The 16,526-nt window shown below is 41.9% G+C and overlaps 1 protein-coding gene across 1 annotated transcript in view; it reads right to left on the bottom strand.

Moving 5' to 3' along the window:
- The window catches only part of tspan9a (tetraspanin 9a), a 72,968-nt gene that overhangs the window by 14,227 nt on the left and 42,215 nt on the right, over window positions 1-16,526 (bottom strand). Inside the window, exons 2-3 of the mRNA XM_080504894.1 lie at window positions 8,579-8,770; window positions 4,553-4,627 (exon numbers count right to left, since the gene is read on the bottom strand). Of these exons, the coding sequence (XP_080361020.1) occupies window positions 4,553-4,627; window positions 8,579-8,770 (267 nt within the window). The remainder of the gene's footprint in view (window positions 1-4,552; window positions 4,628-8,578; window positions 8,771-16,526) is intronic.

Here is a 16,526-nt window from a genome sequence, read left to right as displayed (position 1 = left end):
GGATTGGTAACATTATATAGTGAGTTCATAGCTTCCCTGAACATTTAAATCCAATTCCCAAAAGTTTCAGGAATGATTTCTGACACAAATTGAACAAAACACACAGTACTATCCCTGTTTAAATAGATCTATTCATCTATCTTCCATTATCAAAACTGGCTTGCAAGAGTCTCCAATCCAGGCCATCAAACCAACTGGCAAATGGTAAATATTTAAACAAAAACATTGATAACACTGATACCCGAGCTGAGATATCAGCATGAAAGTGAATTTTGCGTTGCATTTTGCATTATCATTAACACTGGCTTGATGCTGAGATTGTAGTAATGTGCAAAAATATAGACATTTTCCTCACCACAACAAACAAAAAGTTTAAAATTCAAAGTTATTAACACTATTTCACCAGCCTGGTCCACTCAAAATTAAAATGGGCCGCATGTGACCCCTGAAATAAAAGGTGATTGTCACCTCTGATATAACTAATGGTCTTTGAGTGGGCGATCTCTGTTGGCAACAGGTAAAGGGTCGGCTCAGGCTCATCACAAATTCACACCAACAGGTAATTTAAATTTTACTGGCTATTCTAATGGTCGTGTGTTTGGACTGCTCTGGAAAAGTTACAGCATCCAGAGAAAACCTAGAGAATAACCCATCCTTCTATCCAAATCACAGTGGGCTGGAGCCAATCCCACCTATAGTGTAGTTTATTTGGACTATGAGAGGAAACAAGGATATCTGGACAAAACCCATACGAACATGGGGACAACACATGCAAACTCCACCAGAAAGGTGGGGCCATCAGAAAGGGCCCCAGCCCTTGATGATGATGCTATATATACAGTATAAGGGTGTCCAACTGTCTTTATTGTGATTTTTGATGAGTTTAGTGATCACACAATCATTAGATTAAGACGTATCGAAGGAGGGAGACAACTGAGGCATATCCAGGTCTAGGATCACTACTGCTTTATACCTTCACCAATATCAAATAAACTAAGGTGTATTTAGTTTTATTATATTAAATTTTCCTTGTAAACAGACACCACAAGTGATACCCAGCCCAAAAGTGTTTATAGACAACCAGTCTTGGCACTGCTACATTCAAAAAGAACTATTTAATGTGCCTCATTTAAATCCCTTTAAGTGAGACACATTCAAAGCAGAGACATCCAAAACAAGATGTCAGCTACTTCAGTTTCTGTGAATGAAGCAGAGCAAGTTTGCTCCTGTGCTCTCAGATCACAGAGACACTGCTGGCATGTTTCCAGTCAGCTGAAAGAAGAGCGCCTCATAATCAAACACTGAACAGACAGTCACACCGCGTCTTCAGTCGTCAACTTGCACTCTCCTTGAGGATAAAATCAGGTCAACAAACTAAATTTTCTCACCTAATTTGTTCACTTGACTGCGCCTCTTTCAGATGTGTTCAGTCCTTTTATCCCCTCCCGCATGACGGTTATTGGATAACATAGTACCATAGCACTCTGGCCCAAAGTGTCAAATCCGTCGACTCTCAGGGAAACATTATTGTTGCTCGCATTGCGCGGCTCTGGACGAGTGTTGTGTTTATTGCCCTAAAAATGGTCATAAACTATGTGTAGCTCGAAGGTTTTCAAATGGCACGTCATTAAACTGGAAACTTAATTCCTTCATTTGCTCATGCAAGCCTGTGACGGGCAGCCCGCGGCCGGGACACTCGACAGAGCAACGGAAAAGGGACCCCCCCCCCCCTCCTGCTGTGTAATTGGTCTGAAAAAAATAATCAAATAAAAAAATGCACGGTGAGAGATCGAGCATAATTCTGCCCATACACAAATGGAGGGAATGGTTAGGCGTGCCTGCTGGGCCGTGGTGGCTGTTAGTAAGACCGATTCAAGACACAACCCCACTTTGTCTGGTCTCTTGACTTTGCGTCGGTCTTCTTCCATGACACTGTTATTTGTCTCTCCACTCTCTCTCAAAAAAAAAAACTAAACAAAAAAACCCCCCAACTTTGCAGCAACACTTCATCTCACTTTTGGCACAATTGTCCTGTTTTGATCCTCTCTTTAGACTATTTTTATGTACTTCAACACCTTTCCACTTCCTTGCCATCTTCAGCTTTGATGTCTCATATCCCCTTTTCTCTCACCTCTGTCCAACTGCCTTTCTCCTATACCTACCCCCCCCCCCCCCCCCCCCCATGCATTTCTATGCATTCTTCTGCACTTTCCCTCTCTCGGCTTGCCAGGTTCCGCTTTCTCATTCTGAGCTAATAAACCTTCACTGGTGTTCGGTTCAGCGTGTTGGGTCGGCGGAGGCACAATGAGGTCAGCACGTTAAAGACGGATGGCTGTAATCTGGTTTGTGGCCCAGCCATCTGCTGTAGTCAGCTGGTTGCTAACTGCAGGGCCAGCCTTTATTATACTACGGTCTCTACATGGCATTTAATCAGAGAGCTTAACACCACTGGGCTCGAGACGGAAAGGGGGGGGAGTACCCTCGCGTAAGCTATACCTGGAGGCAACACTGCTGGGTTAGGGGAGACGAAATAGAAATTCTCCATCATGAAGAAAGAGAGCAGTGCCTCTTAAGCGGGATTAAACTAGTGAAAATGCGGGCATAATATGAGAGACAGAGTGACTAAATAGAAGCTGTGAAAATATGTGCTCCTGCAGCAAAGCCGGATACGTTGTGTTCATATCTTTCGCACATCTTGCAGACAGCTTGTCATCCGGAAGGATCACAGCCTGCGCAAAGCGTCAGTCATGACTTAAAGATGACCCATTTGAAGGAGCAACATATCTGTTTTGCAGGCCTCCGTCAACAGACATTTAAAGGCTGCCAACTACTGTACGTCTTCCAGACTTGTTAATAAATGCCTTGTGATTAGAAGATCAAATAGGAGAAGTGGATTAGCGATTCCTCTGATCACAGCCTGTAGCAGAAGACGAGGAGACCCTCACAGAGCATACCGGATCTCAATAGAGGGTGGTAAGTCAAAAAAGGAAAACGAAAAGCAAAATATGTGACAGATTCCAATTGTGCTTCATCAAACTTTGTCAGTGTTGAACATACAGTCTCTTTCGATTACTTTACGTTTCCAGGCCGCCTTGTTCGAAAACGCTATCTCCAATTACATAATTTGATAAAATGGTGTTGTTGTCCAATGACATTTGAAGACCGCCAAAAGAAAATACATTTGGTCGTGAACCGCATTATCTTGGTTTCACATCCCATTAGGTCGAAGCCAGAATAAAAAATAAAAAAAACCCGAAAATAAATCCACTGTAATTGGGAAAGATGCAGCAGTCATAAAATACTGTGGCTGTTTGCTTTGGTCTGTGTGAATTAGACGGCTCACTCACTTGCTTCCTGACCTTTACTAATGCAGACTCATTGGATTCCTCTTTTAGGAAATCCTCAGCCCATCTTGCTATCTCTCCCCGCCTTCACAGGTAATGTGGAGGCACATCTCTGAAGTCAAGAGGCTTCCTATTTAATTTCCAGTGGAGGGTTTGCAAACCCCCCCCTCAAAGTTAAGCCAGTAATATTTTGGCGATAAGGCAACAGACATATTTACTCCGAACAGAGTTTGCCTGCGAGACCCGATCCAAATCTGAGGATGGATTGGCTGCTGAATGAATTCCTTTATCTGCCTAATACATTGAATTTGAGCAATAACGCAAGAACAAAAGGGGGGTATAGAATCAGCCAGAGTCCCATGGGCTGTGCGACATAAAACGCTGAATACAGAAATAGACAGGTCCGTCGCCGCCGTGTCCTTGAAAACTGATCGACCCTTCACTGCTGATCCGGCTGAAGACACTTGTCCTCGTCAGGATGAAACACTTGTGGTGGGATCAAAATAAATACGCTTCGTGGATGTCCCTAATATCCAGAGCTTTACTTATCGTCATCTGTTGTCACCCCATGGACTTCCACCTGACTTGACCTCAGGCAAGGGCGGGTCATGGGAAATGTGTTTGGGACTAATCACAGGGAGCCAACTGGTGGGATTGGGCTACATTTGGTGGCCTAACCTTTGACTGCCGTGTCAACGGTGGAATGAAGTTATTCAAGCTCCTGCGAAACAATCAAATACAAGAGGAAGCACTAAAGCCTGGGAGCAACTGGAACGTAGACACCTTGATCATGCCAGCACTTTTTTATTGCTTCCTCCATTACCGGTGCTATGTTTGTGTGCATTTATTACCGCTGTGAGGAGCGAAAACCCGTTTTCACACTGGGTCTTCTCAGTATAAGCCACATGAGGAAAATCATTACTTTTTTATGGGAAGACGTATCTCAAGGCTAAACTCGGGTGAAGATTTGGGAAGTGGTGGTTTAGTTTGAAATCAGTCTGCAGGAAATTATTCAAAGTCCAAACACAACATGTGTTTGAGTGCCCATGCTTTTACGCAGACCAGAACCTTCCAAGGCCATGATTGGCATTTTTGTCTCCACTATGAATAAGCTTTCAGGCCTCAAGAAAGCTACGCCAGGACGTGGGCTGAAACAATATAAGACATAAGCTTTCAAATTCTCAGACGCTAGAAATAAATGAACTTACCTTATCTGAGTACACAAAGAATAGGATGAGTAATATCAGCTCTGCCAGGAGAATTATCAGCAGGACAATGAAGAACTGTGAGAGAAAAGGAGGGAGAGCATTGTTTTAGCTGTTGCATATTATAATGAAAACTATATACAGAGCTCAGAGTTTAAGCCTGTGAAATTTGTTGTTGTATGCATTATAGTTTCATAAATAACACTATAATTTGTGGTGCATTTCATTCATATTAAGGCTCTCTTCATCACAACACCATACCGTATGTGGACAACTGAACAAGGTACACAATTTAATTTCTATATATAACTACACACAAATAGGCTCATTGCGACTTAATGATATTTAATAAATACTCATGTTGATACATATCATTAAGTAGCTGAAGTTTAGTACTCGTACTTTTACTCATCTTTTAAAATAGTGGTGTCAGTGCATCCCTAGTTAAAAGTGAATAAAAAGCTGGTTTGAATTTCATTCAAAGTAAAAATAAATTTTTTGGCATGATTCTGATGGCGGTCAGGGCTGATATGTACATACATGCCATTTGTATGCATATTCTTATGCATATTTTCTGAATAGTAAAAGAAAAACTGGTAATAACCGGTCTGGACGTCACATTTATATAAAACACAAAGAATTCTGTTTAAAATGTCTTTTTGAAACGGAAATGGGAAGTCTTGGCATTTAACCACCGCTAACCACCATGTGCTGCTTTGATCCTTTTGCTGAAACTCTGAATCATCCTCACAGGGGTTAGAAGAACTGATGAGCCCAGTTTTAGGAATGTCAGGAATACCAGTTAAAGACATTTGCGTTTGAATTCAGGCAAGTCAAATGCAGAAGAAATAATTACTTGCCACCTCTGCCTCACAATGATTAAAGTTGCCCATCCATGATATAAATGATTTACGGGGATTGCTCACGGTCAACGTTGGAGTCGAGTAATAGTTTTTTTTCCCTTTTAAAGAGTTACAACTGGTTTCTGTCAAAGGGATGAATGAGAAAAGCGCGTCGCCCATTTGCTCAGGTCGGCTTTCAATAAAGGAGAACAAAGGAAAAAAGATAGCTTGGCTGTCTGAATGTAACAAAATCTGCCCATCGGCTTCTTTAGAAGCTCATTAATCATCAAACTGTCTTTGGATTACTTTGGATTAAAAAAATGTATAAAGGACAGAAAGCGTCTTGATGAAGTTGTTTCCAATGACTAATAAAAAGTCGAGTGCTTAAACAAAGGAGATGAAACGTGCTTTAAAGGTGCTGAAAAGTAGGTTTTGATATATGTGGACAAAGCTCCTTTTCTCTTGTTTACAGTCTTTATGCAAAGACAGGCTTTTTTTTTTTTTCGTGATAGGAGCTTAAAATATACAGAAAAGAGAGTGATATCGATCGACTCGGCTCATTCTTGGAAGAATAAACAAACTATTCAATTCAATTATATGTCCGATTGTATTCAGTTACAGTTTATGATTTGTGCAGCAAAAGGAAACCGGAAGTGCAGACGATTCAGTAATCAAATAAAGAAATGCAGGAAGGAGCGATAAGAAGGCAGGGGAGTATCTGAGCACTAGAGTGCGTGTGAACGTGCGAGAGGAGGGGGAATGAGGTTTAATACCTCCTAAGATTAATTTACAACACAGCGCTGCATCTCATCAACCCTCTCCACTCGACTCTGACACAGCTCCGTATTTACCAAGCTCGTCTGCACGGCTCGAAGGAAGAGGCACGCAAAGCTAGATTTGAGAAAACCCCCATTAACTCCAAACTCATTTGGGAGGAAAAGCAGGCTTGGCTATTATTTATGTCGAGGCACACATGAAATAGTCATGACGGCCTGCTGTTAGTGCAGCACCTTGGATTGTCAGTTTATCGTATCACTGTTGTGCATTCGGGGGTTGGTTTGTTAACTGTTGCATTGAAATTTAAAAGAGTTTCTTCAAGGTGAACTGGCGGTGCTTCGATGGCCCTTGTGTGAGGATACAAGTGCATGCACACTCAGCTTTGTGGGCGTATGTTCTCATTTGCTGTCATTTCACACTTTTAAAGGTTTTAAAGAGTTGCTGCTTCAAGCCAGATATTTCCAATGTTTTCTCACCTACTTTCTTTTTTTTGTTGTTGTGTGTCTTCTATTTCAATTTTATCTCATAAACATTTTTTTGGCAGCAAAACAGGGCCGAAAGTTTTCCCCCGCAGAAGATTCCTCAGCTTTGAATATTTCTAATTTAGAGCAAGCTGTCCACGCAGTAATTTCAGAGGTAATATGTCAAGGTGAATGCTCAGATCCGCTTGCTCTGGGAGATCTAAAAATGCTCCGATGTCCTCCCCCCCCTGCACACCCACACTCTGTCCATTTTCGATTGGACGGACAGAAAAATGAAAGCTAACAGCATCCGTAGCCAAATAAAAAACATTGTCACACAGAGAGGACTTAATAGGAGAAAAAAACCCCCAAACCTCTCAACTTTTATATTTTCCATTAATTTTTTTCCTCTTGATTGCAGCTGCCTTCCTCCTCTCGTCTCTCTCTCTCGCCCTCCACTTGTCTTCCTCGTCGCTTCACAGTAGTTAGGCAGGTGAAGGAAGCCATGTCTAACGCTGAGGATTTGGCGAGGATTTTGACTGATGCAAGAACTTCAAGGGATTGAACTGTTTGTGATGATAAGTACTCAGAGCCCCGACTCCACTTCTCATTTAAAGTTTCCATACATGAAAGTTTATTCCTTTTCTACAGGAGAATCCACATTGAAAAAAAAAAAAAAGCCAAAAAAACCTAATTCCATCGGGTGAACTTTCATAATTAACTCTCCGCTTAAGCTAATACGCTCGTACAATTTTGTGCAAACAAGTGAGGGGTTCAGTCATTGTAGACTTTGTAATGAATAAGAGAACGTTCTCGATTATTTGATGAAGAAATATTAAGTCCCTTTCAGTGTGCGACGGAGGTACACGCTTACAGCCAGGTACTTCACACAAAAGGTCCCGTGACTGACAGTTCGCTCACTGTGACCGAGAGCCAAGGAAGTCACATGCGTGGGTCGGAGTTAATTTGCAGTGAGGGAGAATCCCATTGCTCGGCTTTAATTTTCTTTGCGATCCCCTGTGGCTCGATACAATGCAGCCTGAACCATTTCTGTCAGTCATTTACCTCCACTGAGGCTCAGGCCGGAAGATAAATACAAATATGCTGCTGAGCTCTTGCTGGCCTGTCTGTCTTACTGTACAGACACTTTCAGCCGGATATAAATATTTGTGCACGCCTCAGCACTATACTAAATATTTTGTTGACTTTTAAATCCTTGCAGGAAGCCGATATTAGCCGTTTTTCAAATGTTAATGCACTTCAGTTCTAATCATCACATGAACGAGAAGAGGAGATAATTGTTGACTTGACTAACAGAAGGGAATATTAAAGATCATTTGGAAATGATGATGATGGGTTTTTCTTCATAATCATACATTAAAGAAGAGTTCATTGTTAATGACTAACAGAGGTTGTGTTGATTGTTGTTCCAGATTACATAAAATAAAATCATGCAGAACTCATAACATTCAACTTGGGAAGTTTTGCTTGAAGCTCTGGCATCGTTTTACTTCACCTACATAAGAAAATGTATTTCTGAATGCATTTCATTTCAACTGTGAGCGGCACAAACATTTCCAATACAGATACACAATGAGAGGATTATAGTTTACTGGCTGTATGAAGCAACGTGACATATGTAGGCCTTTTTTTTTTTACATGTATTATGAGCCCACCGCAACTTGTTTTGCTTTATATGGGCATTGATGAGGTTGTTTGTAATTTTTCTGCACATTTTCTCCACAGGGTGACCATGCTGCCAGATTGTTGTTGTTGTTGTTGTTGTTGTGTGAACTCAGAATTGGGTTCTTCCCAAATGGGAACTTCCCCAATTCCTTGCTGGCCTGAATACTCAATTATTGCATGAATGATAGGAGAGTAAGAAGAATTTGTTCACAGTTATCCGTGTTAGTTGATTTGAAAAGTGACAGACGCATCATTTCACTCACGCTCAGAAGCAGGCACTTGTTCTCCTTGATGGCACCCAGGCAGCCGAGAAAGCCCGTGATCATGACGATGGCGCCGATGCCGATGACCATGTTGGCGGCTGACAGGAAGGGAAATGAGGGTGAGAAGGTGGCGAAGCTGCCCTGAGAGACCGAGAGCCAGATGCCCACGCCGAGCAGCCCGCAGCCGCATAACTGCAAGGTAAGAAGATAAAACAAGGGGAAAGGTTAGGAAAAAAAAGATTAAAAACTAAATTTTAGGCCCAGCTACAAGAAATAATAAACCAGCTAAATGTGTGTTTATTCCTTGTCTGGCTTCTTTGGACACAATGGAAACCATCTTGAACTGTACCAGAACCCACATTGAGGCGAGTTTCAAATGAGAAGAAGTCCAACCTCAAAAGACCCAAAGCAACGGTTTCAATTCCCCTTTGGCCGCTTGAGGAATTGCCCAGTTAATCACACATCACCAAACACTGCTCAAAAAAAACAAGAGGGGCTTACAACAATTACAACTATGATAAGCCAATAACAGCTTTGCAAGAGATTATGGGGAAAATTGGACATTGGCTGTGCTGGTTTTACACATTTGAGCTGATTATGTTTAATCCAGAACAAACATTTCTGCCAAACACGCTCGTATTAAAACTTTCGAGCTTTCCAAACACACCTGCAGTTGACAAGAACTCCGTCTAGAGGGAGCACTGCTGTGTTCTCACCCTGTCACCCCGCCAGGAGCCCTGCAGGACGGCACTGTGAGTCCATTACTGCAGGGAAGTGTTTATGGAGGGCTGTGATTGGAGAAGTGGAGTGTCCTGCCTGCTGATGTGTTGGCCCATCCATCAGAGATAAGAGGCATACAACATGTGAAATATCATCTGGGAGCTAAGCGTTGACATTTTTGCAAACGTCTAATTGAAAGAAAGAAAAAAAAAAAACTCAGGCAATCTTGCAACGAATTAAAAAAAAAAAAAAAAAAAAATCCAAAATGATGTAAAATATGGAACAGGACCATGGTATATCATCACACCCCCATCTTTTCTTCCCCTCTATTCAGTCTGCCTCCTCTTTTCCTTTCTCATCTTTGCACTGCTGTGCCAGAACACTTTAATGCCTGTCAGCAATATGCACAACAAACCTGCTGTGCATGCAAACAAACACACAGCACAGCCCACATTCATATACAGTGCAGAGGCTCAGTCATCGGCAGGTAGAGATTATGGAGGAATATCACCCTGCTTCAAACTGTTTCAGCTTTTCTTTTTCACAATGAAATAATTAACCCCCCCCACACACACACACACACACACACACACACACACACACACACACACACACACACACACACACACACACACACACACACACACACACACACACACACACACACACACACACACACACACACACACACACACACACACACACACACACACACACACACACACACACAGTGCTAATTTCCAGGAGATGACAAAAGTTTAACTGACAAATGGAAGACCTGGAAATGGAGTGCACTTAGAGCACTTCCACAAACAAACAAGTGTAGCTTCGGTTTGACTGATTACGCCAGTCTGATGATCGGCTCCGCCACACCGCAGGCAAACAAAGTGACTTATTGCACATTATCAGACTGCAGAACTCCGTTGCTAACTGATGTTAGGTGATTGTGGGTAACTTAAGGGCTTCGGCTGCAGGCCTCATGAGGTGGTGATAGATGACCCGGGTCTAATGAGCCCTGGAGGATATGTAGATACATAAACAGTTAGAAAGTGTCTGATGAGCAAAGCCGAACTCTTCCTAACCTGTGACCTGGATAGACTGACCTCTACCAACCTGAGTTCTTCACTATGTATACAATTCATGTTCTAGCCACAATTGAGGGACTTAAAATATTTATTTGGATTTTCCTAATAGACTAAATATTCTTAAGATCCTGACTCACAGCATCAGGACATCGTTCTAATCATAGACTCCAATGCAGTTACATTCATCATAAACATTTATTGATTACTTACCCAATGCAAAATAATTCAATACTAAAATCTAATAATTTGTTGTAACTGCCCAAAACATCCATGAGTCATTCGCAAACAAAAATAAATGACAATAGTGCAGCAAGTCAGGTTTTTCAGAACATTTTGAAATTGTCTTGTAAACTGTTAACTTAAAGGAATGAAATGAAATGAAATATGGAGGAAAGCCCTCTGTCAGACAGAATGTGTGGTGAGATATCCTTCCCCGGGTGCACTCTCATTCTGAACTCTACTTCGTGGCTGGTTTCAATCATTCCTTCATTCAAAACCAGGTATTCAAAAGACCGACAGGAAACTATTTCCAAAAGGCTCTGAAAGACTTAAAAGCAGCAAAACACGTTACCTGGGACAGGAAAAGGAAAGTTTTATAAATATAATATAGTAGAAAGCACAGAAACAAACAACCCATGGTGTGCTTTAAACTAATAAAAGATACGCTCACTGATTTCCTGTGTGAGATTTTGCGAAAAGACTGGATCGTGTGCTCAAAGTCAGCGGTGAAGGTTAAACTCAAAGCCGGACTGTAAATAGAACCCAGCCAACCACCCCCTGGAGGAAAACAGCAGTTATTTACTCATATATGGCAGCGGATTTCACACACTTTTATGAATGAGAGGTGTGAGTAAGACCACCCCTGAGAGGGTGAGAGAGATGTGCGGTGGTTCTCAAAAGACTTTCAATCGTTCATAATCTAAATAATTCAGAGGCAACTCGTATTCATTGGGAGGTACCTGCTGGCCCTTTATACTTCGCTGATTAAAAAGGGCACGGTAGAAACGTCATTTGGAAACGGTGGTTAAAGGTCATGTCCTTATGGGCGATATAGAGAAGCACAGCTACCACTTTGAGGCCAGATTATATAGAGCGTGAGGAGGCGCTCGAGGAGGCAAGGGACGAATAGTAAGTTTAAGCGGCCAGATAGATTGTGCGGATTTACAGCTAGCAAGGGGCAGCATTGGGAGCTTTAAGAGCCCAGGTGGGGAGGGAAACAGTGCCTTCTCTTAATTGTGTTTAATGCCCAGTGAAGGGAGGTTCGTCCAAGTGTGTCGCTCTCTTAAGTGACCGTGAAACCGCCCAACCCCCCACTCAATCTGTCTGAGCTGAGCCAACAAGGAGCACCCTTTAATCTCTGCCCTGCTTCTACCGACAACATTACGACTACTACTACTACTACTATGGCGACAGCAACACACTGTCATTAGCCCTTTGTGTCGCTAACGCAGGAAATACCTCCGGGATAAGCTCTGATCTTGTCGTTTATCTGACATTGGCATGTAGGGCTCAGCTTGACCTGAAAGGCCCTCTGTTGAGCTTCTTATCTTCTTTTAATTGTGGGACGGTCCTGTTTTGATGTCCCGTCTGCGGGGGAGGATTAAGGAAACCCCAAACACTGCTGAGACCAGGTGGAGAAAGTTAGGACTCTTCTGATTTTGTTGGGTTGCCACAAGTATTTTTAAATGTGTGTAATAAACTAGACTTAAAATTATGCTAATGAGATTGTTACAATGGCATCCACCCATCCATCCATCCATCCATCCAGCCATCCATCCATCCCAACAGATCACCAGTTCATCGTAGCACCCAGACAGACAGAAAATCTCATATACTCACATTCACAATTTCCCCAAGTGACAATCAAGTGCATGATTTAGGAAGCCGGATTCCGCAAAGGGGGAAAAAAAACAATCAAACAACAAAACATAGGGACAACACCCAAACTCCACACAGTAAGGGTCCCTCAGCATGGACTGGGGTGAGATAAATAGCCACGATACAAAAGGTGTTTTTCATGAGGTAGCTGTTGCAGTGTTGCTTTGGTGTCAGAAATGTCCATGAGTCATTATCGTGATATGTATGATTGCAACAAATGAAAAAAAAAAAAGTACCAATATTAGCTTAGGGTGGCACGATGATGAGGTAGTTAGCAATCCAACCCGATTCCAATCGGCCTATGTGCATGTCAAACCTGCGCCTGTGTAGGATTTCTGCAAACCACTGCACCACAGTGCATGCCATTTTGATTCTCCATTGTTTATTAGACCAGATATATACAACAACTACTGATGTTCTTGGGTATACTCAGCTTTCATAGTCATCTTTATCCATTTTCTGGTACTTTTCAAGATAAGCAATCATCATTATGCAACTGAGGGGAGGACGTGACAGCTTTACCGGTCCACTTGGATTCCTTTATAACAAGCTTCAGTGAGAGTTTGAGCATTTTATAACTCCTGTTTTTCATTTTCTTTTCTGCAGTTCCTGGAAAACACTGTCAAAACAAATCATGTGCTACACCTTGATGATCTGTTTTGCCTTGTTCCCATGCATACATGCAGCTCAAAAAGATGCTTTCTTCATACCTGTCAGTTTGAAGGTTACTTCCATTTAAGGCTGATAGGAACATATCTTCTCGCAGCGATAATGGGGGGAAAAAAGAGAAATCATTGCAGTCTGGAGTATAAAACCAGCTTCTCTTAACACCAAATCGGGTTCAAAAAGTTAACAGCACTTCTGACGGGAGAGAGCAACGTGGGCGTATGTAACTTTGCTTGATATGGAGGCCTTTTCTTGAAAATCAATTAAAGTGTAAGTGTGAGCTGAGAGAATATGCAACCTTTTCATACATGTAAAGATATAGTTGGAGGGCACTTCTTAGTAAGTCAGGCTGGAACCTGTCTCGATGTTAGTCGAGGATGAATTGGTTAAAAAAAAAAAAACGAAGAGAAGTGTGAAGTGAAGCAACATTAACTTTCTGCTGGAGGAAATTGGAGGACATGAGATGTGACTCTACCCAGCTGGATGGATGGAGTCCTACTGTTAGAGGTGCTTTAACAAGCCCAGGGTGAAAATAATTGCGATAATACTGGGTGAGGCAAGTTTCCAAACAGGAAGAAGATGTGAAAGAGGTCAAGCGTGAGGCGGGTGAAAGTAGGATAGCACATTAAAGCCGGAGAGATTGTACACACACACACAAAAGATGTGTGCAGGAGAAGGGGAGACTGAACCGGAGGATAAAATAGAGGCTGACCCTTCATCCAAGTGACTGACTCGGGGAATTATCAGCTGCTGCAGTAACTGGCTCAGTGACACGAAGCCACCCGACACAGGACCCCACTTCAATCTCCCCTGGAGGAAAGTGGTCTGAGTGTGTGTGTGCGTGTGCATTGTTGACCTTTTCACACACTGATCACTCACAGAGGTCACGTTCTGTCGTAAAGAATGACAGCTTTTGTCAAATTACTGCTGTCCTTTGTGACTGCTCTCATCACAAGGGCTCAAGGGCCCAGTGGATGAGTTTGTGAAGTTCTCGCGAGTGTGTGTGTGTGTGTGTGTGTGTGTGCACATTTAGTCCACATAATGAAAACCATAAAAAAACGCTGAGGCAAAGACATGTATTGAGATTACACCTCGGTTCGTTTTATCCTTACACTAAGAGTTATGCAAACAGTACTTACAAGTGACTTTACAGAGTATGTCAACAGAAACTGAATATAAGTCAATGTAATGTCAGCAAAAGGCATGAAAAAAACGTTGTTGTGGGGCCAAAGGTCCCCATACAAAAAGAAAATGTGTGTGGTGTCTAAAGGTACGTCAACGTCCCTTAATTCATGTTGCGAAGCTTTACGACTGACTGTAATTATTTAGTTAACAGTGAAGTCACGCTTTATGAGACATAATGAGATATAGACCGCATGTTTTAGCAATTAGGAGACACTTGCACCAATAAAGAACAATATAACATGCCATTGATAAAAATGCCAAGCTCACTGCTGCTGAGGATAGAGTCACTTCATCACTTTACAATCCCCTCTGCCCCTCACTGCAGCTTCATCTTTCTTTTGATCCACATGAAAATAATATTTTTCTCATACCAGACAGAATCTTCTGCTTTATCCACCATTGATTTTACACTGAAATAAAGACACAAGTTATTTACTGTGGCGTAGAGAAGATTTTTCAATTTTTGCCATGTGGTATTGAAGCCCAGTGAATCGTGTTGCTACAAAAGCACCGGGACCTGCCAATTAGCGAGAGGAAACCAAACTTAGAAAATGACAAACATACTGAAGCTATCGTAAACACTCCACTAGGGTGGAAAATCCAAAGACCAAAGACAGTCTATTTGTATTTTCAACTCAGAAAGTAGAAAGGTCTTCCTCAAAGCACGTTGTGAAAGAGTGTTATCTGAAGTGTGTGCTCTCCAGGGAGATGGTTTGAGTATGCCTGCTAGAAGAAGGTTGTCTGTGTGGTTTTTTTTAAATTGCTTCTTGATAAGAAAGTACTCCAACTGTAGTAAACCAAACATTGAAGTAGCATATCATGTTGTATATAATAACACCTTACTTTGACTCCTGTTGTTGTTTTCGGTTATGTATCAGCATGAGCTGAGATCTAAAATCATTTGATCCCCTCCAGCCACGATCCAATGAGCTCAATTAAAACCAACAGTGCAATAGATCAGTAGTGACATCTTTATTAATGGTGCATGACAAGTTCTTAAGGATGGAAATAAATACAACACATGGGCAGTAGGAGTGTTTTCAAAAAGTTTGCTTTTCCCCAAATTTCCATGGTGATAGAGCATTTTCGAAAAGTTCCACATTGGAAGCCGATTTCAGAAAGTTGCATTTTCAGTGGCTCAGACTACTGTTGTCATGTAAACAACAAAAAAAGCCAACTAGTCTAAAACACTTACAGTATGCTTATGTGGATGACACAGCTGTGAAGAGGTAAGCATTCTCACCTCTCACCAAGAGTGTCCTGGTTTGGATCCAGTTTGCATGTTCTACCTGTGCAGGTTTTCTCTTTGGACTTGCTTTGATATGTTCCCAAAGAAAAGCTTGTTAGGGAACTGGTGCCTCTAAAATGCCCACCGGATCGCTTGTGTAAGTGTCTGCCCAGAGTGTACCATCAGCTGTGGTCAACTGATACCACTGGTTCTTTTCTTGGATAAGCTTGTGTAGATGAATGACTAAAAACTGGCACACTTCTTTTGTACGCTGACATATTCCTCAACAGCCTTCGACCAAATTAAAATGTGTGTATCATATCAAAAACTCCATGTCAGTATAAAATCCACAATGCTTCAACTTACGTTTTCTAATGATTAATGTTGTCGTGTTTTAGAAAAGCAAACAAAAATCCATAAAAGGAAGACGCCAATTTGAGGGCTCCAGGTTTGAATCTCGATTAAGAAGATGTGGCATGAAAACCAGCAATGTCTATGGTACAAGTTATAAATGACTTCCTTGACAACCTCTGTAAAAGGCAGAAACCCCTTTTATGTCATGAATTCCTAAACAAATGGTATAAATTATGTGTTTGATTGCATACTGATGTACAGTGTTTCTTTTGATGTTGAAAGACAATCTAAGCTGTAGGCCAAGCACAGCTTCCTGGGAAATCTCCCCACCTCCACAGGCTTCCGGGGGACATCCTAGACATTCCCCCGAGGTATAGTCTCCAGCTGATGTGAGTTGTATAACAAGTAAATTATTTAACGGGTCCGTGATGATGGCTGGGGTGCTTTCAGGCTCAAAATAAACATTGCATGAATTCAAAGGGCCGAGACAGATGTGGAGCGTGAGATTAAAAAGCTATATCTGCCTGGTTAAAATTTCATTTCCCAGCGAAGTCCTGGTTAAATCCACACAGCGTGGGAGACAACCGAGAGAACCATGCCGCAAGACCGACTGCCATATAACAGCATGCAGCATTGTACTGTATGCATATCCTGAAACAATCAAGATTTAATTGGGTCAAACTCATGTCTGCACTTCTCAATGGATTTCCAACAGCCTTGGTGTAGCAGACACATGACAGGACGTAAAAAAGACAACTCTGTACTGATATATTTCCACTGAGGAAGTTTTCCCATATCACATGCTTAGTCAAGAATTGAAAATGACGCAACA

The sequence above is a fragment of the Blennius ocellaris genome (assembly GCF_963422515.1).
Source record: "Blennius ocellaris genome assembly, chromosome: 11".
Taxonomy (NCBI): Eukaryota; Metazoa; Chordata; class Actinopteri; order Blenniiformes; family Blenniidae; genus Blennius; species Blennius ocellaris.
The sequence above is the reverse complement of the archived record's forward strand: the minus strand, read 5'-3'. Positions and strand labels throughout refer to the sequence as shown.